This window comes from Rhinoraja longicauda, chromosome 7, assembly GCF_053455715.1.
Source record: "Rhinoraja longicauda isolate Sanriku21f chromosome 7, sRhiLon1.1, whole genome shotgun sequence".
In the NCBI taxonomy this organism is placed as follows: domain Eukaryota; kingdom Metazoa; phylum Chordata; class Chondrichthyes; order Rajiformes; family Arhynchobatidae; genus Rhinoraja; species Rhinoraja longicauda.
Window position 1 is genome coordinate 56,910,836 of NC_135959.1, and position 27,982 is coordinate 56,938,817.

Consider the following 27,982-nt stretch of genomic DNA (forward strand, 5'->3'; position numbering starts at 1 on the left):
TTGAGGCACCTTTGGCAGCGATTACAGCCTCAAGTCTTATTGTGCATGATGCTACAAGCTTGGCACACCTGTATTTGGGTAATTTCTCCCATTCTTCTCTGCAAATCCTCTCAAGCTCTGTCAGGTTGGATGGGGAGTGTCGATGCACAGCTATTTTCAGGTCCTTCCAGAGATGTTCGATCGGGTTCAAGTCCGGGCTCTGGCTGGGCCACTCAAGGACATCCACAGACTTGTCATGAAGCCACTCCTGCGATGTCTTGGCTGTGTGCTTAGGGTCGTTGTCCTGTTAGAAGGTGAACCTCCGCCCCAGAACACTGGAGCAGGTTTTCATCAAGGATCTCTCTGTACTTTGCTCCTTTCATCTTTCCCTCAATCCTGACGAGTCTCCCAGTTCCTGTCGCTGAAAAACATCCCCACAGCATGATGCTGCCACCACCATGCTTCACCGTAGGTATGGTATTGGCCAGGTGAAGAGTGGTGCCTGGTTTCCACCAGACGTGATGCTAGGCATTCAAGCCAAAGAGTTCAATCAGACCAGAGAATCTTGTTTAGGTGCCTTTTGGCAAACTCCAACCGGGCTGTCATGTGCCTTTTACTGAGGAGCGGCTTCCGTCTGGCCACTCTACCATAAAGACCTGATTGGTGGATTGCTGCAGATATAATTGTCCTTCTGGAAGGTTCTCCCATCTTCACAGAGGAATACTGGAGCTGTCAGAGAGTGACCATCGTTCTCCCCCGATTGCTCAATTTGGCCGGGCTGCCAGCTCTATGAAGAGTCCTGGTGGTTCCAAAGTTCTTCCATTTAAGAATGACGGAGGCCACTGTGCTCTTCCGGACCTGCAATGCTACAGAAATTGTTCTGTACCCTTCCCCAGATGTGTGTCTCGACACAATCCTGTCTTGGAGATCTATGGATAATTCTTGTCTTCATGGCTTGGTTTTTGCTCTGACATGCACTGTCAATTGTGGGACCTTATATAGACAGGTGTGTGCCTTTCCAAATCATGTCCAATCAATTTAATTTACCACTGGTAGACTCCAATCAAGTTGTAAACGCATCTCAAGGATAATCAATGAAAACAGGATGAACATAAGCTCAATTTTGAGTGCCATAGTAAAGGGTCTGAATACTTATGTAAATGGGATATTTTAGTTATTTCTTTTTAATTACTTTGCAAAAATTTCTAAACACCAGTTTTCGCTTCTTCATTCTGGGGTATTGTGTGTAGATTGATGATAAAAAATGAATTGAATCCATTTTAAATTAAGGTTGTAACATAACAAAATGTGGGAAAAGTGAAGGGGTCTGAATACTTTCTGAATGCACTGTATACGTGATAGGTTAATTGGTCACTGTAAATAGCCCTAAGTGAATAGGTAAGTGCTAGAATCTGTAGAGAGTTAATGGGAATGTGGGAAGAATAGGTTATTAGGGAATTAGAGTGGGGAATGGATTTTCTCTGAGACCTGGCATTCCCTTGATGGACCAAATAAATTTTAGATCTAAGGAAATGTGGAATATTGGTAATTTGCAAATCTTTATAATTGTTTTAAATTTTATTTTCAACCAGCAATGGTTGTTACTTTCTTCTACTTGGTTTTGTCAGTTCTTTTATGAAAAATATTGTGGCTTTCACAGTGATGAACAGATAGAGATAGTGAAGAAAGTGTAAAATGCCAGCCCTTGGAATACAATAAAGGTGTCACAGACTGAAACTGAATGAGATTATTCCAGATCAAAAAATCTAAAAGCTGTAAGTTTGCAATTTTAATAGAACAACTACACAGTTCTTAGCAGCGCAGTGATCCCTCCTGGCGTGAGATGATTACAGCTGTATTCCAATGTCTGCTCTGCCGTGGCAATTCACTGAACTGGCAAATCCAATGAACGTCTGTTTGCTTACCCTTCACTTATTAGATTAAATATGGATTAAATTATTTACCGATTAAAAAAATGCCAAAGTGTGAAGAGAATATAAGGACTAAATTAAAAATATATCAGAAAGCAAACAGTAATACATGAATATAGACACCAAAAGCTGGAGTAACTCAGCGGGTCAGACAGCTTCTCTGGAGAAAGGACAGCCTCAGTCTGAAGAAGGGCCTCAACCAAAAACGTCCCCTATTCCTTTTCTCCAGAGATGCTGCCTGACCAGCTGAGTTACTCTAGCTTTTTGTGTCCATCTTCGGTGTAAACCAGCATCTGCAGTTCCTTCCTACACAGTAAAATATGAATACATCTCAATTACAAAATAAGACTGAAAGTGCATTTAATTCTCATTTTATCCATTTGCCATTAATTTATGTTTGAATGTTGATAAAATGATTTGGGCTTTTCCAATATGGGAAGTTTAGAAACATAACCAGCAGCTTAAATCACTCTCACTTCAAGCTTTTTAATGAGATTTTGAAGCTGAGCTGCAACATGCCACCTAGTGGTTTGCCTGAGAATCAGCAAGTGGTGGGTGGATTTCAGACCACTTCAATTCATTCTGATAACCATCAGCCGAAAGCTACCGTTCCAATGAACTCTAAATCTGGTTAGAGATACAAAGGGAAGCAGTGTCAGCTTCTCAAGGAGAAAACATTGAAGTTTCTGCAGCACATCTGTTGCTGATTTTTAACTGTGGCACTCTATCAGCATATTATATTTGGTCAGTTTTCCTGACCAGTTGAGTCGACTAGATTTCATGACTCAATTTCACTTTTTAAAAGAACAATTCCATTGTGACATTTGTTATTGTTGTGGCATTGACTGTGCAAAGAGAAAGAATGCTGACCATTCTTTCTCTATCTCATCTAACTGAAAGTCATATTCCTCCCAGAACAGCAAAATATTCTTCCTGTGGGATCTCATTGACTGCACGATGTCCTCTCAGGAGCAAGTACATCCAGGTGGCTTGTCTGCATTCTGGTTAGTTTAGTTCAGATACAGCATGGAAACAGGCTCTTTGGCCCCCTGGACCAGCGATCCCTGTACTCTAGCACTATCCTACATACAAGGGGAATTTACAAGCTTTACCGAAGCCAATTAACCTGTAAACCCGTACGTCTTTGGAGTGTGGGAGGAAACCTGACCTCCTGGGGAAAATCCACAAGGTCAGAGGGAGAACTTACAAACTCCTTACAACCAAACAGACAACACTCGAGGTCAGGCTTGAACCACGGTTCCTTTTGCTTTCAGGCAGCAACTCTACCGCTGCACCACCCTGCAGTCCATTTTTGAAATTGAGTCAGTTCTGGATTAGGTTAGGTTTATTATTGTCACAGACCAAAGCTTTGCTTTGCATGCCATCCAATCGTCAGATAATACTGTGCATGAATACAAGTAAGCCAAGGCCAAGTACAATAGGAAGTCTACCTCTTCAATTTATTTTGAAAAAATTAAAGCACACTTAATTCTTAACGACTTTCACATCCCTTTAAGGATATCCCAAGATACTTTACAGCTCTTTAAATAACTTTTAAGAGCAGTCACAGATGCGTAAAAATAACAGGAAAATCATTTTATCTGATGTTGCGAGGAAATAAGTATTTGGCAGCACAAGGTAATCAGTCTTCCTCAAAATTATGTAATTGAATCCTTTACTTCCAATTGTGAGAGTAGACCAGATCTTGTTTTAATTCAACATCTAACCGCTGCACTGACTCAGTACTGATCTGGAAGAGCAAGTAAAGCTATCAGGAAAGATACACCTATTTTAAAATACATTACTCATGTGCTTTGAATATAGGTGGAGTCCACTTTCTACAAATTTAACAGATTAAATCTCAGGGATAACAAGTATGTTTAATTCGCATGTCTGGAAAAAAACATCACACGAGTCAATCCTGCTCTCTGCCTCCTAGATGTTGTTTGGATGCCAAACATGCTCAGCAGCTTAATGCAAAGATCTGGAACAGATAGACATTTTGGCTCAGATATAATGATTACATTATTGGCTCAGATATAAAATTAACAGGTGGCAGTACATAAATAATAGCAAAATCATGATTTATAGCATTGGTAAGAAGGGATATTTGTTAGTGCTTAGGTAGCCTTGTGCACAGAGTAATAAACATTATGGCTTTGAAGGGAAAGTTAAGACTAACAAATATATATTTTTTAAAGGGATTTAGGGAGGACAATATGTTTGATGTATCCCATGTGGATTTCAGCTAGATTTTCAACCAGGTGCCACATGACAGGCTGGTCAAAAAAGTAAAACACTAATGGAATCCAGAGTGGCAAGTTTAGACTCCAAATGACTCAATGGTTGACTCATGTTGTTGGATTCCACAAGGTTTGGTATTCATTCCCTTGGTTTTTGTGGTATATATTTATTTTGGCTTAAACATAGGGGACACAAGTTTGTTTGCATATGATACAAAAATGGGCCAAGATGCTGATAGTAAAGATAAAAACTGGTCTCCAGGAAGCTAGGGATATGGCTAGCTGGACAGAAAAATATATCAGGGATTTTAACCTTGAGACTGGGCTTTAATTCAGTTCAGAGGTGGAGAGCATACATGATAAATGGGAGGACACCAAGATGACCTCAGAATGTCCATAGAACCTTAAAAGGTAGCAGATCTGGTTAATCAATTAATCAAGAAAGGCTTTTTCTTATTAGCAGGGGCATGAAAAATACAAGGGGAGGGAGGTTGCATTAGAGCTGGATAGAATAGCAAACAAACTGCTGTAGGAATTGGATGAATTGAGCCGCTTCCATGGATGGTAAAGAATGGTTAATGTCTCAAAATTGTAACGTACAGCAGAACTAAATAGAACTAACATGAGATAGAACACCAGTTAGACCATAATTTGAGTACTGAATGGTATTCTACATTCTGCAAGAAAGATGTGGAAGAGAGTGCAAAGGTAAGGATGTTGCTAGGATTGGAAAATTTCAGATAGGAGAAAAGATTAGATACCCTGGTTCTTTTGAACAATGGGGGGGGGGGGAGGGAAGGCTGTTTCATAACTAAAGTGTATAAAATTATGAGAGACTGGGAAAGAGCATATAGGAAGGGTACTTCCCTCAGTGTTGGGGTCTAAAGTAATTGGTAGAAAGATTAGAAAGGAAATGAGGTCATATTTTTCATCAAAAAGGCAGTAAGATTTGAGATACAGCAGACACCCTTCGGTCCACCAATCTAGGGATCTCATAGGCTGGGGAAAATCATGATAACAAAGTAGTTGTATGTGAACATGCAGAACCATAACCGTCAGGACTACAGACTACTGGGGGAAGATGAAATAGGCAAGTAAATAGCTTGTTTACAAAGATGTAGACACGATGGGTTGAATAACCTTCTTCCAAGCCACAAATTTGTCATGCTTTCATGAAAAGGTTGCAAAATAATTTTAAGCAAATTATGCCAATAAAGATACGAGTCTTTCTTTTCACCCTTTGTAAGAAAAGCACAGCCATAGGCACGAAAAAAAAAAAAATTTCAGACAGATCCAGAGTATCGATAAAAAAAACGAGTAGTTAATTCAGTAAATTCTTCAAACCAACTCCTGCAAGATATATACTACTATAGTACGCATCCATTATAATATGGATAGAGCATTGGATTTTTAAGGTGTTATGAAGTCAGAAATAATAGAAAACATTCATTGATAGGTTTTACCCTAGTGTCCCTGGATAACATATAGCACCAAGTTCTCATTTAATATAAGCAGCCTGTGTAGGATGGCTCGTCTTGCAGTAGACGAAAGGAATTAAGAAATCAGAATCATTGAGCTTATATACATACAAAGAGCAATGTAGGGCTATTCCAAACGACAGTTTTTAAAAAACTCAGAGTAGCCTAATGTAAATGGATTGCAGTGACTAAGTTGTTGTGATGCTGTGTACTCCACATAAATTGGACTTACTCCTCCAATAATGAAAACAGACACAAAAAGCTGGAGTAACTCAAATGTAATTCAAGAAAAAACAGGATGAATGTAGCATTAAAAGACATGGGTAGAACATTAAAGGAGACCAATAGAAAATGATTTGTGTTTTGTTTGGTCATAAATTGGCAAAATCTGATTCCTTGGATATGCTTTATTTCAGCTTCAGTTATCAAACAATGGAAATATTCACAAATCTTGTGAAATACAACCTACATTTTAATCAGGAAGATCTGACCAGCAAACCACAAAGTAGTAAATTAATACAAAATAATGTAAACAAAGTTACTGGGTATAGTACATAAATGTAACAGATTAACAATGCCTGATTTAGGTAAAACACAAGATACATACTTCTTTTGGTTTTTGGATAAAATGACTCATCACCCACCCAGTCTCAAATACAAAATATAAAATTTTCTTCTAAGGCCACATCAGAACATTTGTTAATGTTGTAAACTGCGGAAAGGAACCATACAAAATAAAGTTGAGAAATCGGTAAAATCTGGGAACTGTTTACCCAAGTTTACATAGTTTAGTGATTAGAAGAATTGTACATATCACCCGATTCAGTTTTTGCTGCTTTAATCCACTTTTTGAAATACTGAACTTCCAGAGCTCGTGCCTTTTGAACAGAGGGAGGGTCGTGTTTATTACTGGAACGCAGATCCAAATGATGAGCTCCGTCAGGAATAAAAATAGCAACCAAGGTGTCAGAGATTGATTTGGTCACTCCTCCACTGGACCAAGGATCCAAACCACCATTGCTGTCGAAAAGACACACAGCTCAAATACATCCAAAATTAATTTGTAAACTATGCTTCTCTTAGGATTAAAAAAGTTTATGGCTTTATTTTGAACTGCTTTCATTCATAATTTTACCGAGCTCACAGTAAATATTATAGCTCAATTCTGTAGTCTGAGTTTTGATGTCCAAGTTTAATGAATAGTTTTTATTTGCAATCTTTTTGCTGTGTCCTGGAGAGAAGTATCCAATATAATATAACTAAAAAAAAATTGTCTGGTGAATTTTCCATTAATTAATCAGCCTGCTGATAAGAACCAAAAATATTCACATAATCAAATACTACCAGTAGGTACTGCATAAAAATGTTGATTCAAAATTAAGGCAAATCAGAAATAGTGATTCATTTAACAATTATAAACAAACAGGCTGTTTTATAGTGGCTTTAGCCATTAGACTGAAGAAACCTACTGCTAAACAGTCCACTCACATTCATTAGCTCTGAAATGTTAACATGGCCATGCACCATCATTTTGTTTTTCATCCAAATTACTTTTGCCTTCCACAAAACTCTCCTCCATTTCCCCCCAACTATCCACAACTCCTATTTTCTCTGCATCTTTCGTAAAAACTTGTAACACCTCAATAATTTTCAAGTTCTGATAAAAAGTCATGCATTTTGAAGGACAAGGGCTGAATAGGGAGAGTCAGCTTAGTTTTGCCTCACAAATCTGATTGGATTTTTTGAAGACGTGACCAAAAAGGTTGATGAGAGCAGAGCTGTAGATGTTGTATACATGGACTTCAACAAAGCATTCTGGCAAAGGTTCTGCATGGTAGGCTGCTTTGGAAGGTTAGATCGCATTGGGATCCAAGGAGAGATAGCTGAAAATTGGCTTCATAAGCAGAGGGTGGAAGATTGCTTCTAGGATAAAAATTAATTATCTGCCATGGGCTGCTTGCTTTGTCCAGCCCTCAAGAGTTTCTCCTCATCTTTAAGAATATCAAATATAGAAAACTGGGTTTCCAAACTATAGATATTTATTATTCATTTTGTGTTATTTATATTCTAGAAAAGAAATTAAAATTCTGAACTATACCCAAAACAAATGTTACCAAACAACACTTAGTCAGGCATCTTAACCGAATTGTAAGTGCTCCATTTGAGAAATACAAGATTGTCAAATTCTGAAAGATTGCATTGTATGAGAGCAAGCTTAGAAACATAGAAAATAGGTGCAGGAGGAGGCCATTCATTGTGATCATGGCTGATCATCCACAATCAGTAACCAGTGCCTGCCTTCTCCCCATAGCCCTTGATTCCGCTAGCCCCAAGAGCTCTATCTAACTCTTTTCAATTCATCCAGTGAAGGCCTCCGCTGCCTTCTGTGGCAGAGAAATCCACAACTCTCTGGGTGAAAACGTTTTTTCTCATCTTAGTTTTAAATGGCCTCCCCAGACTGTGGCCCCTGGTTCTGGACTCCCCCAACATTGGAAACATTTTTCCTGCATCTAACTTGTCCAGTCCTTTTATAATTTTATATGTTTCCGTAAGATCCCCTCTCATCCCTCTAAATTCCAGTGAATACAAGCCCAGTCTTTCCAATCTTTCCTCATATGACAGTCCCGCCATTCCAGGGATTATCCTTGTGAACCTACGCTGCACTCCCTCAATAGCAAGGATGTCCTTCTTCAAATTAGATCAAAACTGCACACAATACTCCAGATGTGGCCTCACCACGGCCCTGTACAACTGCAGAAGGACCTTTTTACTCCTGTACTCAAATGTCTCTGCAGCCTATTCAACCAAACTTTAGACATTAAAAAGTTTTATTCCCCGGCCCAACCAACACAGATTAAACACCCACCACATCTGCAAGGTAATCCCATGCAACACCCTCACCAAATGGGTTTTAGTACAATCAGTAGTAGTTTCCCCTTTCATCCCAAATGCTTTATTCTCACTGGAAACGTTTAATTTTTCTCTAAAGTCACTGGTTCAATCACTGGTACACAAAACTCACCTGAAAATAATATTGCTGTGTGAACTGATACTTTTCCCGCCATAAACCGTCGTCATCCAGTGGGGCCTTGGGCGCAATCCCCAGTCCCTTTTGCAGTTGTCAGAAAACACTTGGAAATCCCATGTCATTGGTTCAAACATATCATTCACACCATTTGTACATGAAGGCATCACCATTTCTGTGCAAGTCTAACAACAAAAAGCAAGCAACAATGTCAGTGGCCAAAAATTACTTTCTTAAAATGTACATTCAAAAATGTCACTATGAATGCTATTGAAAACTTCCTGAAAAATAAAATAATTCCCATTGGACAATGTTAATCTGGCAGAAAAACTAAAAAAGTTCATGGGTCCTTGCAATACCATGAACTGAGAATTACAGGTAACCTATGGTGAACTTCCACTTAATTATTCATATGGGGGGGGGGGGGAGAGAGACCTGACAAGGAAGTCAGGCTAATCAGGCTTGTTAGCGTGTTGTTCAAATGAGGTCTACTGCATTTTTAGAGGCTAATTTGAACATTTTACAGCTACAAAATATGCTTCTTTAATAATAATAAAGATTAAAAAACAGGTAAGAAAATGAGGACATTTACACAAACATCACACAAAACTGCTCTACACATAATAGCATTTACCTGGTAATACCAGCCTTGATCATCGAGATTAATTGAAGACTCGGATATATTCAAGCACGCTACTTTGCCAGTGTAGTTATAATATACATTTACAGCCTGATAGATATTTTGGAGCAATGACTTTGCTGGTAGTGACGGGTCTTTAAGAAACTTGCAAACAACCTAAAAAATAAATTAAATGGATTATCAACTTGTCCAAAGTACATTTAAAAAGGTATTGTTTGCAGATTGATAAGATTTGCATTATTCATGGATAAATAGGCAAACTTTAAAAATTGCTTCCTTCAGCTCCTTTAAGCCAGCACTTTACTTCGCCATAAATGTAGTAGTGTATAAATGGAATCCTCTGTTTTTAACGTGCAAGGTTTCCTTCAACTAATAGAGTACTGGAACCTTTCTCCATAAATATGGTTTACATCAATTACCTTAACAGGCCAGGCAGGAAGTGGCTGTAAAAAGTTGGCTTCATAAGGATAGTCCATCATAGCGAGATTAACCCAAGTGTTAACCAGCCACGATTTGAAGATTATTGCTACATCAGATGCTTGCAATGGTGAACAGAGATGAAAAACACTAGAAAGAAATTGCAAGTCTTCTGCTAAAAGAAACAAAAACAATTAAATATTTAATGTTATATATATATTGATAGATATCCATAGTTACAGCTTATAAATCGTATTGAAACTGCTTTAAAATTCTAAACGAGTGATAGCTTAACAATGCTGAGCAAAACCCATGCAAATCTAGGCGGAAGAAAAACAAATAAAACTGCAGATGCTGGAATCTGAAACAAAAAACAGAAAATGCTGAAAAATTCAGCCAGACAAGCAGTTTCTGTGGAAAATTATACCAATTAACTTTTCGGTCAGTAAACATTCCTCAGAACTGGGGAAGTGCAAAATTTAGTTTTCAGAACAGATCTGGGATGAGTAGTGCAATGACAGACCAAAAAAATGGAGATTGGTTAAGACAGATGAAATGATGAGGAGTACGAGTATTGATCATTAGGGGGACATTTTATGGAAAAGATGTAAAAGAGTGAAAAGCATCATAAAATAAACCAGTTGGTGGGATGGAAGGCGAATACCAAGAGAATTATACCCTTGTTCTGTCTTGGGGAGAGGAGGAAGAGAGCAAAAATGTAAAGAATAGAGATTTCCCTCCTGGGATAAATAAAGTTTTATCGTATCGTATATGTGGTTCGGAGCTCCACCCAGGGAGAGGGAGCCACGTTTCAGGAAGGAGGATATTTATGAGATACCACAGTAGATGGCCTCATCATTAGAATAAATGAGATGGAGCCAAATAAACTGGGGAAAGAAGGAATGTCATCATCACAAGAGGCAGGTTGAGAGGATGTTTAGTCGGGGTAACTGCTGGAGTCATATGCTTGTAAATGTTAGTGGCTAGTCTGTATTCTGAGATGGTGACAGAGAGAAAGGGAAACCTGTGTCATCAATGAACCATGTAAATGCGAGAGCGGGGAGGAAATTGGGATTAAAAGTGAAAAGTAATAAACAAAAATAGTTTTCCATTCCAGACAAGGTTTTATTACCTTTGGATGACAGGTTATTTATTGCATCCCACGAACGTCTGATGCTTTCAGCACAGCTTTTCCCACTCTTCAAAAAGTCATTGGTTACAATATTAGAGAAAGCTTCACATGGGGTCAAATTTTCAAACAGCCAGAGTGGAGCAGAAGCAGCAAGGGCTCTAGGGTATGTACACATATAGGTTAGAACTTATTTGTGGAAACATTGATCATTTTTATTCCGTTTTAATGTTACAACATGAAAATTGCTCACTACTTTAACAAAGATCTTGGCCAATGACAATGTTATAAAAATGTTTCCAGCATGGTTAGAAACAGAAGGGTCTAGAACTCCAGAGTGTAGCAATAGCATGCCAACAATTAATTTGATCATTTCCCTCACAGCAAATAAAAAGGCTGTGTGCTTAGATTCCTGCCCTACTCTCCATATACTTTCCTCAAACTCAATTGCAACAAATCTGAAATCATCATCATTGGTCCAAAAACGCTCACCAAATCCACCCAAAACTTCATCCTCAACATTGATGGTCTCCCGGTATCCACCTCACCTCACATCCGGAATCTTGGAATCATCTTTGATCAAGCCCTCTCCTTCGACAAACACATCAAACACATCACAAAGACAGCCTTCTTCCACCTCAAAAACATTGCCCGTCTCCGTCCATCCCTCTCCTCCACAGCTGCAGAAACCCTCATCCACGCCTTCATCACCTCCCGTCTGGACTACTGCAACAGCCTCCTCTATGGCGCACCCTCAAAAATCATCAGTAAACTTCAATACATTCAAAACTCCGCTGCCCGTCTACTCACCCACACCCCGATCCGTGACCATATCACCCCCGTCCTTTATAAACTCCACTGGCTCCCCATCCCCCAGAGAATCCAGTACAAAATCCTCCTCATAACCTACAAAGCCCTCCATAACCTGGCCCCATCCTACCTGACCGACCTCCTCCACAGGCACACTCCCACCTGCACACTCCGCTCTGCTGCTGCCAATCTCCTATCCCCCACATCCGGACCAAACTCAGATCCTGGGGGGACAGGGCTTTCTCCATCGCTGCTCCCACCCTATGGAACTCACTACCCCAAAACGTTAGAGACTCCTCCACACTCACCACATTCAAAACATTGCTGAAGTCTCACCTGTTCAGTACTGCCTTCAACCACTGAAGGTCACCTCACCTTCTGTCTCCTTTCTCTGTTCGTTTATTTATTTATCTATTTATTAATTTCCCTATGTTCTCTAAATCTCTGTAAAGCATCTTTGAGTATATGAAAAGCGCTATATAAATAAAATACATTATTATTATTATTATTATATACCCATGACTATGTGGGTAAGCACAACTTAAATGCAATCTATAAATCTGCCCACAATACTACTGCTGTTGGTTAAATCACAAGTGGTGATGAGTTAGCATACCGGAATGTCTGGTTGAGTGGTGTTGCAAGAACAATCACTTGCTCAAAATGCTGGAGTAACTCAGCAAGTCAGGCAGCATCTCAGGAGAGAAGGAATGGGCAATTCCGAAGCAGTGGAATGCAAGAGACTCAGGCTGGTTCATCACAGGCGCAGCCCTCCCCAACATCGAAAGTATCTATAAATCAAAGATCCCCACCATTTGGGCCATGCCCCCCTTCTCATTGCTACCATTGGGCAGAAGTCCAAAATCCTATACCAAGTTCAGCAACAGCTACTTTTCTACAACTACAAGGTTTTTTAAATAACCTGCACAACCATAATCCTACACTGGCAAGATACTATGGACTACCTCTTGCACTACCAGACACTTTTTTTTTCTTCAATCTGTGTTTTGCACAAATATCTTGCTTTTGATTTAGCACTGTCTTTTTTATTTTATGCTGCCTTGCAGAATCCATGCTCATTTATGCACAAATTATGTTTGTAGGTATTGTCTCAGTCTATATGCCTGTGATGCTGCTGCTAGCAAGATTTTCATGGTATCACTATACTTGTGCATATGATGCTAAACTCAACTTGACATGAATACAACTGACTGGTTGTTGAACATTTGAGACAGAATTCCCTGCTGGTTTTGGGATGGCTGGTGATCTTAGGCCCATCGGTATGCTTGACCAGCAGGGGAATAATTGGAAACCAGCGATGAAAATACTTCAGTAGTTGCGTAAAGGAAGAGAATGGGGGTGTACAATAAATGAGTACATCTGCAATGATGTTTAAATTGTGGGAGCTGAAGAGAATTTTTTTTTTTAAATCACTGAATGGCAGATCTGTGATCGATGAGAAGTGAGCTAGTGACTGAAGCATAAAAGCAAATAAATGGCCTAAGAGGCAGTTGTTCCATTACAAATCTACGCTCAGAAAACGCGATTACTTTGGAAGTGTTCAGTCATAGTCACTCAATTTAGTCCAAGTTCCCTTGCGATGCTCCTAAAGGAGTGCTGCACAGGGATAGATATAATACTACATGTACTTAATATGGAAATTATGTCAGGGCCTCAAGGATGGGGCAGCACAGTGGTGCAGCTGGTAGAGGTGTTGCTTCACAGCGCCAGAGACCCGGGTTCTATCCGAACTGTCTGCAGGGAGTTCTCAGTGTCCACATGGGCTTCCTCTAAGTGCCCTGGTTTCCTCGACAATTATAAAGATGTACGTTGTTTGGAGGTTAATCGTCCTCTGTAAATTGCCCCTCGTGTGGACTTTTTTTAAAATGAGGTTACATAGAACTAGTGTGAATGGGAGATCAACGGTCAGGGTGGACTTGGTGAGCTGAAGAGCATGTTTCCATGCTGTATCTTTAAAACGTGCCTGAACTTAGCACATATTAACATTAAACATCCAAATAATGTTAGTCATCCTGTTTCACTCCAGAAAAAACTTCCATGTACATTGCAGTATTACATTGCACATAGATGTCTCTAAGTAATGCGATGGCACTTTCATTTAAAATTTGAATTATTTATGCAAAAGTCTAATTTGTACACCGCCAAATGTTGTTTTGCAACTTATTTGAGTGGTCAAGGTGATACATAGCTGCAAAAAACTTGCAAAAGTAGACACAAGAGCTGTTAATTTTGATGTTTAAAGAGAAATTAGGTTAATAATAGACATATTTAGAAAGGAGAAAATGGTATTTGACTGGTAAGGTATATTTCATGTTTTAACCGATCTACAATGCTAATCTAAATACTACATTTTACTGTAGACTTATTAGAAATGGGACATTTGAATCTAAACTATGGTGGTTTCTTCTTAAACTAATACTCACCCAACAACAATATTTGGATACTTCATCCTAAACCAGGCTGCTAACATTCCTCCATAGGAGCCTCCTATTGCAATAACAGGACTGTTCTGAGCTCCAGGAATGGTCTCCTTGAGATTTCTAACAAGAACTGCAAAGTCAGCCAAAGCTTGTTCTGAGGTAAAGTAGTTTAAGTACTTGAGGTTCTAAAAGAGAATTATTGACAAATATACACATTTACAATGAAAAAATAGCTGAAAGTGACAACATTCATAATAATCTTTGGTGTTCCAATAATATTCATGCAAACAGATACTTTCAGAATTAAAAATTGTATAACTTGCACAAATGTGGAATCAACATATATTTGTTCATGTGTACTTGGGTACATTCACGGCGTGCACTTTTTTACCAACACTGCTAAAATACAGCACTATCAGCGAGAGCCATCTCTGGCAAATGGATTTGAAGAGTCACGGTCTACTAGTTTACACTATGCCACTGACATTGGTCCACACCCAAGATAGCACGGCATGACAAGTGAAATTGCCGCATAAAAAACAAACATGAACTGTATCCAAATGCTCCTGACACTTTCTGCTCTCAATAATCCTGTAGCAACTCTTTATTGCCCCCCCCACCCCCACACCAAACAGGTCTAAATGTACAGCGCACTTCATGGTGTGCTGTCCTGTGAAGCAGAGCAGTCGTTGAAGAGGATCCCAAGGCTCCATACTTGAACCACCCCAGTGACCTACTGAGAGCGCACTGCTGTCAAAGGTCTAATTATTCATTTACATTTTGCTGTAAATCAGCGGCATTTAAAATGTAATTTAAACATTTTAAATCACAAGTATATACATTTTGAAAGTTACTTTAAAAGGAGTTTGTGATAATTAACTAAAAGCATTGCGTTTAAGTCAACTAAAACAATTTACTTGCACTTATCTTTTCGTCTCCGGTCAGCAGCCCCATTTAAATTGAAAGAGGCTAGCCTACATATGTCAGCCATTGTAAATGACCAAATGTAAAGTGCATTCATTCTAGCAGGTCGGAATACCTTACTCAGTCCCTGGCTCCAGATCTGGGACCAGTGGCAGAGCTGCTGGTCAAATGTGTCAGATCTCAAGCTCACTTTCGATAACTGTGTTGCAATGCACAGATGAAGTCAGAAACAAGCTGAACAGCTTGTAGCTAATCAATGGATCACACTGTCAACTGCTGGCATGATCTGGCCCAATGATAGGGATTGCCTTATAGTTGTATCCAGCCTTCATATCACTCACCATTCTACACTGAAGTGGTTCTTGACCCAGATTGAACTGACAAAGTTAAAGCATTAATCTAGATCTTTAGCATTACTTTACATCCCATATTTTTGGAACGTTCTTTGAACATGAGCACATCCGTTCAATGTGCAAGAAATATAATTAAGTAGTTCATTCAGAAGCTGACAACAAGAAGGTGATTGAAGAGGAATGACTGGCCCAGAATTTGTGATCAATGGTTAGCCATCTCTGTTAGCCAATGAACTACGAAAAAAAACATTCACCAAGGACATATATCTGGAGACAAACTGGCTAAAAAAACTATCATCATTTACCACCTAATGCTTCATGAAACTATCACATTCATTCTCCAGGAGTTAAAAAGACACACATAAATGCCCATATCTGCACATATATCTTGTTTTCCCCAAGATGGAGTCACAAGGAACTGCAAATGCTGGTTTACAAAAATGGACAAAGTGCTGGAGTAACTCAGTGCATCCCAACTTTGTCTTTAGAAATTTACAGTGCCAAATACAAAAGCCTCAAAATCAAAACCTACCAAGAATGAACGCATATCAAGCGAATCAATGCCTGCACAGATTCTCGGCTTCCATTCTCTCTCGCTCCTCCCTTTTATTTCAATTAATTTACTTGCATTGTATTTCAACATTTACTATCAGGAGTAGTCAGAAAATCTTTTTAAGTCTGTGGGAATTTGGCAATGAAACCAGCCAGTTCTTCTCCTGGATTTTACAGACCCATTTCAAATGCAGTTAATTCAGGAAGTTTATGGCAGTAACCGCAGTTGAGTTTTCTGTACATTCAGCTCTCATTTATCACCATAAACAGGCTGTCAACTGCACAGAAGTGCCTCAGTTGTTCCTTTTTATACAACCAATTCAGCTTTCAATTCTCAGAGATTTTTAGAATTGCTTGATCCTTCTGCTCCAGTGAAAGATGATGATCAAGTCAAATGCAAAAGACTATGTATGCCCTGTGAAGATTTACAAAATAATCACATTTTAGACAGACAATGCAGTTGGTATTTTGCACACCATGCATTGCACAACACTGGTGATACTTCCCAGCATCATTCCCTTTCCCCATCTGAAGTATTGGCAAACGATTCCGATTCTCTCACTCAATAATTCGGCTGATTTTCGTTCAAAAAAAATTAACAACAAAGACTTGAAGGACACAAAGTAAATCAGCGGGTCAGGCAGCATATCTGGAGAACATGGATAGATGTTGTTTTCGAACAGGACCCTTCTTCAAATTGATTGTGTCGAAGTGGAGAAAACTAGAAGAGAGTTGGGGTCAGGACAAAGTTTGGCAAGTGATATGTGGATGAAGGTGAGACAGGCTTTTGATTGGCAGATGGTTGAACACTGGCCAGTGATGAAGAGAAAAAGTGAGAGATAAGGGTAGAAGCAGTGTGAAATGTGAAGCCAGAGGAAGGAAAATGGATGGAAGCAGATGGAGGAGGAGAGAAGCAAGTGGGACATAGAGAAGGGTGGGGGGGGGGGGGGGTTAGGTTAGTTGGAGAATTCAATATTCATACCATGAGGATGTAAGCTACTCAAGCAGAATAGGAGGTTTTGTTCCTGCAATTTGTGTGTGGCCTCACTCTGGCAATGGAGGCATCCCAGGACAGAAATGTCAATATGGAAATGGAGGATAAAATGATTAGCAACCGGGAGATCCAGCCGACCTTGGCAGAGTGAGCCAATGGTGCAGGGGAATGTAGCCGAGGGGGTGGTGGTTTAGGTGGAATGGACTCTGCGGAAGGCAGAAATGGGAAGATGTGACTCGTGACAAGAGCATATTGAAAGTGCCGACAATGTTGGAGATTGATGTGTTGAATGTGGCGGCTGATGTGGTGCAAGGCGACAACCAGGGGAATTCCAACCTTGTTCTGTCTAAGGGGAGTGAGAGCGAGAGCAGAACTGCAGGACAGTGGAAACACAAGCATGTATCCATCTATGAAAGCATGAGGCAAGTGACATTTACTAAAGAAAGAGGGCATCTCAGATCTCCTAGAATGGAAAACTTCATTCTGGGAGCAGATGCTGCAGAGACTGAGAAATTGAAAGTACAGGATAGTGGACAGAGAAAGTGGGAAAAGGAAACTTCAAACCCACTGTTATCTGGAATAAACCTCCTTCCACCCTGCCTCTTGCTATAACCATTGTCTCCAACTGACGAGAAAGTACCATTCGCAAAAGAGAACCAATTAATTTATAAATAAACTCCATAAAAATGCATTTATACAGCATCATGAAATAGCTCCAGACATTTCAAACCATAACTGTACGTTTAACTCCTTCAACTAGCTGTTCTGGATGAATGGATAAAATTCCATGAAATCACTGACGTAGTCTACGTGGTGAAGCCAAAAGCTATTTCCATAATGTTAAAAATATCAACTATTTATAATCCCTATCATTCAGAAAACAAAATCCTGAAGCACTTCAATGTTATTTTGGAACCAGAAATAACTAATTTGTAGCATTTGCTTTACTATCCCATTTTCATGGGAAAGTCAGACCAGGTGGAAACTCTATACTTAATTGCTTTTTTCTCAAGCTAATGCATCACATTATAGAAATGTAATAGTGAGAATTAAGAGTTACAACAGTAGACCTTAAGTGTTGAATATATATGCCATTAAATCTCTGGTGATGTTTTTGCAAGTTTCCAATAACAACAGAAGAAAAAAATAACGATGGCTATAAAACCCAAAACATTTGTCTGTAAAATATACAGACAAAAGGTTTATAAATCACACTTTTGGCAACTTACACTGAACGTCTTCTTCCCAAAAGGCAAAGACTCTCCATAATATCTATGTTCAGCAAACACCAACATGGCACCCAGTTCCTTAGAGATGTCCCACATAAAGCCCTGAAAAGAGCAATTTTAACATTGGTCAATGAAGGTCCGTTGAAAAAAAAGTTATGATCAAGCAAATAAAACCAATTCATTCTTTGTTAATCTCTGACTGACTAGGAAGAATAAGAGTTTAGATTAAACAGCACATTTAATGCTGGTGGCATCTGTGGGATTTAAATTCAGGTTTTAAAGCTGGAATTTGAAGGAACAGGTACTAGCCTTTGTAAAGATGATCAGAAAGTTTATTAGATTATCAAAAATACTTTTGTGGTTCAATCTCATTCAGGGAAGGAATCAGTCATGTATATGTTACATTGTGACAGACAATTAAACAGCTGAGAAGGGACAGCACAGTGGCACAAAGGTAGAGTTGCAGCCTTACAGCATCAACATCCTCTGTACACTCCTGACTACGCGTGCTGTCTGTACAGAGTTTGCACATTCTCCCGGTTTAGTTTAGAGACACTGCGTGGAAACAGGCTCTTCGGCCCACCGAGTCCACACCAACCAGCAATCCCCGCACATTAACACTATCCTATACACACCAGGGTCAAATTACACTTATATCAAGCCAATCAACCTACAAACCTGTACGTCTTTGGAATGTGGGAGGAAACCGATCTGCGAAAAACCACGCGGTCACAGGGAGAACGTACTAACTCCGTCCAGACAGCACCCGTAGCCGGGATTGAACTCGGGTCTCTGGTGCTGCAAGCACTGTAAGGTAGCAACTCCATGCACCACCATGCCGGCCCTGTGACCACATGAGTTTTCTCCGGGAGCTCCGGTTTCTTCTCGAACTGTGTACAGGTGATCGTTAGTCAGCGTAGACCCAGTAGGTTAAAGGGCCCATTTCCACGCTGTATCTCCAAACAAAATTAAACTAAGAGGTCCCATCAGAACCTGGCCCAACTGTAAAATATACAAAAACTCAAAATTTAGATATAGCTGCAACCCTCCTAGTAGGTATTAGCATAAACTGGAATAGTTTAATAAATTAGATATACTTTAGAATTCCAAAATCATAAGAAGTTACAGTATCATTGTATCCACAACCTGAACAATGCTGGGTTCTAGTCTGCATGTTAGAGCCAAGACAGAAACAATCATATTCAATCAGAATTGCCAAACGGATGATCCATTTTGGCTGCCTCCCGAGATCAACGCTAGTTGGATGTGATCGGTCTCCCCTCTCCCATTGTTTGGCTGCACATCTCTCCCCAGGTCAGAGATTTTTCTCTGCCAAAAAGTTCAACTAAGAGGAAGCCATAGCCACTTCATCACTTCCAATAGGAAGTGGTGCGAGCGATTGCTGAATCAGGACTTGACTGTTGCTGGAGCAGGCACTCAGGAACCAGGGTATTTATCTCGAACTCTTGAGCAAAGTTTAATTACTGCACCAACTTAAAGCTGCCTAATCCAGCATGTGTCTCATTGTATTACCAAAATCTTTTCGATCACTGAGAAATCAAAAACCTGAAAAAGTAAAGAGTACTAAAACAGTGAAAGCATTACAGAGTAATGATAATATCAGATGACTAACAATAGCATGGAAGTTCATAATTAGACAAGTAAAAGCAAAGGAAGAAACTAAAACAATTGCAGGAAACTGAAACTAAGGGAAAATAAATTACAGCTTAACAGATCTTCAAAGTAAACATACTTCCCAAGTACTGATAAAAACAAATTTTTAAAACATTTCAATTTGAGAAACATTACAGAATTGTCTCAAAATGACAGAAATGCCACATCTGAAAAGAGATGATTTCGCAAATTTAAAAATGGGTTTTATTAACCTATTAGTAACTTTATACATGTCCGTACTGGGTTATGAACACCCAGCTAATTGACACCCCAAGCACTCATTTGGAAGACCGATAGGGTGGATGGAGGTGGATGTTCTGGCTGCTGTCAGACTGCAGACATCTTGTACTGGAGGGGAATGGGGCATTTCTGCACGCCTTCTCTCGTCATCATCACATCCAAACCCCCAAGCTGCAACAATCAGTTGCTCCATCAAGCTGGGAGGGTTGAGCAGGCTCAATCACCAAGTCAGTGAGGTACACTGGCAGCCACTCGCCCGTCACAGCCATTTCTGTGACTCTCTCCCACACACTGCTTTTGTACAGTTCTCAATGAATCCCTATCACAACCTGGCCCAACTGTAAAATAAGCAAAAACTCAACATTTAGATATTGCTACAACCCTACCTGTTGGTGTTTGCATAAACTGGAATAGTTTCATAAATTATATATACTATAGAATTATAAAATTGTAAAAAATTACAGCATCATTGTATATCTGCTTGTAGAGAAGACCGCCCTAAACTAAAACATCAGAGCACAATAAAACTTAGAAAAAGCAGGATGCACTTTTAAGGAAGAAAGTTCCCAATTTTTGATATTCACCTCATAAATGCAACTTGATGTAGTTGAATACCAACCCAGACAATCCCCCCCATAAACTAAACAAGCAAAAGAATAGTTACAGGTCCTCTCTAGGTTATGGCAGGGCTCCATCCCAATCAGTTTGCAGGTCAGAAATGCGACTGCAAATCATGCACTCGCTTGGCAGTAAGCGCATGCAGCAGCTTGCCAATCTATTCTGTCACTCCCCAAATGTTTGCTCATATGTACGGTTGGCCATTCGAAAGCTGGTGAGGACCAGTGTGTTATTTGGGCATATTAAACAAAAAAATAAAATACTAGTCCTCACCAGCTTACAAATTAGAAATACACATTAATAATTCCTGGTGAAGATTACAGGACAGCAATTAGGAACAATGGCCATTTTATGTCACAAGATTTTTTCTTAACCAGTTGATTCAGATACATACTACTGTGGTTAACATAAAAACGTGATATAAAATGCCCATTGTTCCTAATTGCTGTCTCGTAATCTTCGCCAGGAATTATTAATGTGTATTTCTAATGAGGACTGGATAGGGCTCAGTATGAAACCCCCAAATGCAAGTCAAAATCCATCAAGTGTTAGCAGATAAGAAGACACAGGCATCAAACATGGAAGTAAATCATTTCAAGAGAAAAGGGAACATAAAAAGGAAGAAAACTTCCAAAGTAAATTGTTTTTACCGTATTGTTACAGAACCATGTAATGTCTCCTTCATTTCCTGTATAGAAAAGAATGGGCCCTCCATTCTTATTCCAATATTTGTCTGCTAGCAGGTATCTTTGTTTGAATGTGGAATCTTCAACAAATCCAAAGTGATCAATCTGTGAAAAATATAATTAGATTTGCCAACTCTTGAATTATAATAACATTTAGCATTTGTATGGATTAATAGACTTCCTTCACTTATGTGAAGTATGGAAATGGAAGTAAAGTTTCTGTTCCTTTTTAAACCCAAATTTGATAATTCAGCAGTCTGTGTAATGCAGCAAACTTAAAGCAGTGTATCACATGACTGAAACATAGTACAAAGTACATAATGCCGTTTATGGCATTCACATGATTATGATGGAAATTACATCATAAACTGAGGACCATCAGCAGAAAATGACAGGGAGAAAGAGTGGAGATGTTTTTTCTAGAACATTTGTTACTTCAAGTAAAACAAAAAATTGCTGGGATATTTTGGCTGACAAGGCAAATGGGGAACTCTTTAAAAGATAAGTTGTCCTAAATTGACTTTGTATTAAAGACAGTTCATTCAGATTTCCTCTCCTTTAAAATTAGATAGTTTACACTTTACTCAATATAGTTATCCTCTCTCAAACAACCAAATTCAAAATTTGCACCCAGCAAAGGAAAGTTTCTGACATCTGAACTTTAATGTCAAATTTCTAACATTTTACAGTGGATGGCATCTGGAGAGGGAGGGACCTGTAGAAGGGGGGATGCGAGCTCTGCAGGGAGGGTGGTGGGGAGGTGAGGGTGGCTAGCAGGGGGGAGAGGGTGAGTGGAAATGAGGGAGGGCCAACCGGGGGGGGGGGGGGGTGATGGAGGTCGGGCAGGGGAAAGGGGTGTGGAGGTGAAGTAGGCCAGTCGGGGAGGGATGGGGTGTGATGGGGGGGAGGTGGGGTGTGATAGGGGGGGGGGTGGAGGGGGTGTGATGGGGGGAGGTGTGATGGAGGTCGGGTAGGGGGAAGGGGTGTGTAGGTGAAGGAGGCCAGTCGGGGAGGGATGGGATGTGATGGGGAGGGGCGGGGGTGTGTGATGGAGGTCGGGTAGAGGTGTGGAGGTGAAGGAGGCCAGTCGGGGAGGGATGGGGTGTGATGGGGGGTACCAGGGCAGGGGAGAGAGAGGCCGGGGGGGGGGTAGGGGGAGAGGCGACGTAGGGGGCCGGGTAAAGGGGGAGAGAAGATCTGGGGATGGATGATACCGGACAGGGGGTTGTGAATGAGTGAGGCCGGGACCCTGACCCTGACCCACCTCAACGCCCAGGGACCCCCCTCCTCCTGCAGCGTTTACTGCTCCAGTCATCGGCCCCCGGCCCCCACTCACCTTCTGGTCGAAGTACCGCGTCTTGTAATCGAACTGTTTATCGAACCCGTCCTGGGGAGCGGAGGCGCCGACCAGCGCCGGGCACAGCCTGGTCAGGGTCAGGGCTGCCATCGCCATGGCGACGGCCACGGCCGCCAGCAGCAGCGGGCCTCCGGCGGCTGCCATCCTCACCGGTTGTTAGAGAGGGGACGGGGAGAGCAGGCAGTAAATAACCGCGGGCTGGGAGGAGGGGCTACGGGAGAGGAGGAGGAGGGGCTACGGGAGAGGAGGAGGAGGAAGAGGGGCTATAGTGGGGGCATGGATGGAGTGGGAGGTTGAGGAAGTGGAGTGGGAGGAGGTTAGAGGCTAGAGTGGGAGGAGGTTAGAGGCTAGAGTGGGAGGAGGTTAGGGGCTAGAGTGGGAGGCGGTTAGGGGCCTAGAGTGGGAGGCGGTTAGGAGCTAGAGTGGGAGGATGTTAGGGGGAAGGTAGAGTGGGAGGAGGTTAGGGGCTAGAGTGGGATGAAGTTGAGGAAGTAGAGTGGGAGGAGGTTGGGGCTGTAGTTGGGGGAAGGTAGAGTGGGAGGAGGTTGGGGGAAGGTAGAGTGAGAGGGAGAAGGCAGGAACGGGGTACTGATTGAGAATGATCAGCCATGATCACATTGAATGGCGGTGCTGGCTCGAAGGGCCGAATGGCCTCCTCCTGCACCTATTGTCTATTGAGGTTAGCGGGCTAGAGTGGGAGGAGGTTTCAGGGCCAGAGTGGGAGGAGGTTGGGGCTAGAGTCGTGGTATGTCAAGTGGAAGGAGGTTGGGGCTCTAGTTGGGGGAGGTAGAGTGGGAGGAGGTTGGGGGAAGGTAGAGTGGGAGGAGGTTAGGGGTTAGAGTGGGAGGAGGTTAGGGGGCTAGAGTGGGAGGAGGTTTCAGGGCCAGAGTGGGAGGAGGTTGGGGGCTAGAGAGGTGGAATGTCAAGTGGGAGGAGGTTGGGGCTCTAGTTGGGGGAGGTAGAGTGGGAGGAGGTTAGTGGGGAGGTAGAGTGGGAGGAGGTTAGTGGGAAGGCTAGTGGTTGGGGGGGCTAGGGTGAGTGATGGAGGGGCAACAATGGAGAATGTGGAGAGTTGGGGCCGCATGGGAGAAGGCAGAGAATAAGGGGTAAGTTGGAGCGACAAAAGCGAGTGATTGAGTGGGCAAAGTGAGGGGGGAAGGGGTGGTTCAAAGGTGTGAGAGTGAGATTGGGGGAGTGGGAGATTCATCATCTGATATTACTCCAATAGATTCTGGTGTAGCGTTTGCTGCATCATTTAGTCAATGTGGATACTTATAACTTGTCCTCTGATTTGGCCAGGAGTCTTGTCAAGTAGACGTACTATCAGACCAACAATAACTTCAGTATATTATTTTTGTTTTGTCAATTTTAAGCCTCTCACTTTCTCACTATGCATGAATGCTTCTATTTGACTCCTTCCAATGAGTTGTTAGGACACAAATCATGATTGAATTACTGCCTGCTCCTTCTCCAAACAAGGCTGCCACAAATTGAAGTATTTGGATCGGCAATGCAACTGCAACTCTGCACGAATGAATCTTGGGATGAAATATCGCATTATACAATACTTGAAAAGGAAGATGGCTAAACGTCAATTCTAGATCAGTGTCAAATAACCCTAGAAAGTTTGGTTGCACAAGGATAACTCTAGACCATTTGGCTGCATTAAGAGGCTGACTTGTATGAGAGAATTGACATGTTTGATACCATTCCTCCTCATAAAGCACCCAAACAGAATTTAACTGAATTAAAACACAAGGAATTAAAATCTGTAAGAAGGAACTGCAGATGCTGGTTTACATCAACAAAGACACAAAATACTGGAGGTATCACAAAATGCTGGAGTAACTCAGCGGGTCAGGCAGCATCTCAGGAGAGAAAGAATGGGTGATGTTTCGGGTCAAGACCCTTCTTCAGCAAATACTGGAGTAACTGGTAACTGGCGCCAAACCTTAAAGTATGCCTTGAATTGGAAAAAAAAAGGTCTCAATTCTGAATTGTAGTTTTTGCATGGTTAAAAGTTGAACTTCGATCCATTTAGAATGACTATCTCTAACATCTGCAAAGTTATCTACAAAGGAAAACAAACTGGAAAATAATTTTACAATCCTTTCACCACTAAATTATTCTAAATCACATTCACTCAGATTATGTTGCAGAGTAGGACACAAAGTGCTGCAGTAATTCAGCAGGTCAGGCAGCATCGCTGGAGAACATGGATATGTGATGTTTCGGATTAAGACCCTTCTTCAGACTCTTCAACCTACAACCAGCATTTGCAGTTCCTTTTCCCTCATGTTGCAGACTACATGGTTCCAGTCATCTGTGCTCAAACCAGAGACAAATTTGGTTCTTATTTGAAGGAATACACTTAATCAGACCAACTGCAAGTGCAAGTAACCCTTTGCTGGGTCACCCTAATAATATCTTATCTAAATAGTTATTTGGACCATAATTATATCTTTTGAACATGACAGATACCAATGAATGGGATTGATAGAATTGTTTGAAACCACAAAGGGTTTGTGATTTCATTGTGAGAGTCATGTTTTTTGACTTCTCAAGTGCTTTTAACACCATCCAGCCTGCACTGCTAGGGAGCAAACCGACGAAGGTGCAGGTGGATGCTCTATTGGTGTCCTGGATTACTAACTACCTGACTGGACGATCACAATATGTCAGGCTGCAGAACCATATCTCGGACATGGTAGTGAGCATTAAAATTATTAAAGAATAATTCGATACAGGTACTACCGGGTACCTGAAAGGGGAAGCGAACTGCAGTAGCATTTGTTCAGGTCAGCAGAAATCAATGCTATTGTAAGCTTCTTCTGCTTATGGAAGTGGGATTTACTGCTTATGGAAGTGGAATTTTATTTTAAAACAGGACCATACAGCCACAGAACTTCTGCAGCCAGGATACAGAAGAGTTACTGCAAGCAGGAAGAGTAAACTGATCATTCACCAGCAGAAGGTAGACAAAATATGCTGGAGTAACTCAGTGGGTCAGGCAGCATCTCTGGAGAGAAGGAATGGGTGCGTTTTGGGTCGAGACCCTTCTTCAGACTGATGTCAGGGGAGGGGGTGGGATAAAGATGGGATATAGTAGGAGACAGGAAGATTAGTGGGCGAACTGGGAAGGGGAAAGAGGAACTATCTGAAGTTAGAGAAGTCAATGTTCATACCGCTGGGGTGTAAACTGCCCAAACGAAATATGAGATGCTGTTCCTCCAATTTGCACTGGGCCTCACTCTGACAATGGAGGAGGCACAGGACAGAAAGGTCAAATTGGGAGGGGGAATTGAATTGCTGAGCCACCGGGAGATCAGGTTGGTTAAGGCAGACTGAGCGGAGGTGTTGAGCGAAACGATCGCCGAGCCTACGCTTGGTCTCACCGATGTAAATAAGTTGACATCTGGAGCAGCGGGTACAATAGATGAGGTTGGAGGAGGTACAGATGAACCTCTGCCTCACCTGGAAAGACTGTTTGGGTCCTTGGATGGAGTCGAGGGGGGAGGTAATGGGACAGGTATTGCATCTCCTGCGGTTGCAGGGGAAAGTACCTGGGGAGGGGGTGGTTTGGGTGGGGACTAGTGGACCAGGGAGTTACAGAGGGAACAGTCTCTGTGGAAAGCAAAAAGGGGTGGAGATGCGAAATTGTGGCCAGTAGTGGGATCCCATTGGATGTGGCGGAAATTTTGGAGGATAATTTGTTGTATGCGACGGCTGATGGGGTGGAGGGTGAGGACAAGGGGGACTCTATCCTTGTTACGAATGGGGAGAGGGGGAGCAAATTTCCCCGGTGTGGGACAAATAAAATATATTATTAAGAGCGGAGCTGCGGGATACAGAGGAGACCCTAGTGAGAGCCTCAGCGAAATGGAAGAGGCGAATCCCCGTTTCCTAAAGAATGAGGACATCTCTGATGCCCTAGTATGGAACACCTCATCCTGGGTGCAGATGCGGCGTAGATGGAGGAATTGGGAGTAGTGGATAGAGATTTTCCTATTCACCAGCAGAATGTAGGAGGGACTCCTGAGATGGGGTGTGGTGAGGGCTGCGAACTGGCCATTTTGGGCATCTTGCTTCATGGGATCATTGACGGATTGACTCCCAGTTATCAATAGTTTATCTCAGAGCAAGGGCAGAAAGTCTTCCAGTGCCAACTGTTGCATAAAAAAATGGTATGGTGTATCAATCGCAAGTAAAGATATTTCACTACAGAATAATAAGTTCTGTTTTATTGTCAATTGCAAAAATAGTCCCAAATCAGGACTTCTGCACCGCCTGTGATTCTTATATGTCTGCTCTATTGTAAATGTAGAGGACAGAGTAAAACTCCTGTCCCACATTTTCCCACTCGCGTAACCTATCAATATGCTTACAGCCTCCTTCATAATATACCTTTCAATCCACAGGTTTACAATAGAGAGCCGATAACTTGGTTGTCACGCCGTTGGTTTAACAACTCGAACACCCAGAATGAGATTACAGAGAGTGGCAGATACTGCCATCACAAGTACTGAATCTCCCACCATCGAAGATATCTCCAGGAAGCACTGCCTCAAAAAGGCAGCTATTATCATCAAAGATCCACAGCACCTTGGCCACACTCTCATTACACTCCTACCGTCGCTGTACTCGCTGGAATTCGGCTTGTACGCGCTGGAATTTAGAAGATTGAGGGGGGATCTTATAGAAACTTACAAAATTCTTAAGGGGTTGGACAGGCTAGATGCAGGAAGATTGTCCCCGATGTTGGGGAAGTCCAGAACAAGGGGTCACAGTTTAAGGATAAGGGGGAAGTCTTTTAGGACCGAGATGAGAAAGTTTTTTTTCACACAGAGAGTGGTGAATCTGTGGAATTCTCTGCCACAGAAGGTAGTTGAGGCCAGTTCATTGGCTATATTTAAGAGGGAGTTAGATGTGGCCCTTGTGGCTAAAGGGATCAGGGGGTATGGAGAGAAGGCAGGTACGGGATACTGAGTTGGATGATCAGCCATGATCATATTGAATGGCGGTGCAGGCTCGAAGGGCCGAATGGCCTACTCCTGCACCTATTTTCTATGTTTCTATGTCAGGAAGAAGGTATAGTAGTCTGAAAACCATGACCAGCAGGTTAAAGAATAGCTTCTTCCCAATAACTATCAAGCTCTTGAACAAAACACACTACTTTGTTTGCATTGTGGACTTGTTTTTTTCCCCCCATTAATACTGTGGTTAATTTATTGAATTGTTGTTTGTTTTTATCATCAATTTCTG

The 27,982-nt window shown here is 41.4% G+C and overlaps 1 protein-coding gene across 4 annotated transcripts in view; it reads right to left on the reverse strand.

Moving 5' to 3' along the window:
* Positions 1-22,951, reverse strand: part of prcp (prolylcarboxypeptidase (angiotensinase C)) — a 91,844-nt gene extending 68,893 nt beyond the window's left edge. Inside the window, exons 1-9 of one of the 4 annotated variants that reach the window (XM_078403124.1) lie at positions 22,700-22,949; positions 21,328-21,468; positions 18,146-18,247; positions 14,097-14,278; positions 10,846-11,003; positions 9,716-9,885; positions 9,291-9,452; positions 8,654-8,841; positions 5,931-6,651 (exon numbers count right to left, since the gene is read on the reverse strand). In XM_078403124.1, coding sequence (XP_078259250.1) covers positions 6,420-6,651; positions 8,654-8,841; positions 9,291-9,452; positions 9,716-9,885; positions 10,846-11,003; positions 14,097-14,278; positions 18,146-18,247; positions 21,328-21,468; positions 22,700-22,864 — 1,500 coding nt within the window. In that variant the 5' untranslated portion in view covers positions 22,865-22,949 and the 3' untranslated portion in view covers positions 5,931-6,419. Of the gene's footprint in view, positions 1-5,930; positions 6,652-6,687; positions 6,934-8,653; positions 8,842-9,290; positions 9,453-9,715; positions 9,889-10,845; positions 11,004-14,096; positions 14,279-18,145; positions 18,248-21,327; positions 21,469-22,699 lie in introns of those variants that run through there. The other 3 variants (XM_078403123.1, XM_078403125.1, XM_078403126.1) reach the window with 3 other exon arrangements.
* Positions 22,952-27,982: the final 5,031 nt, after the last annotated feature.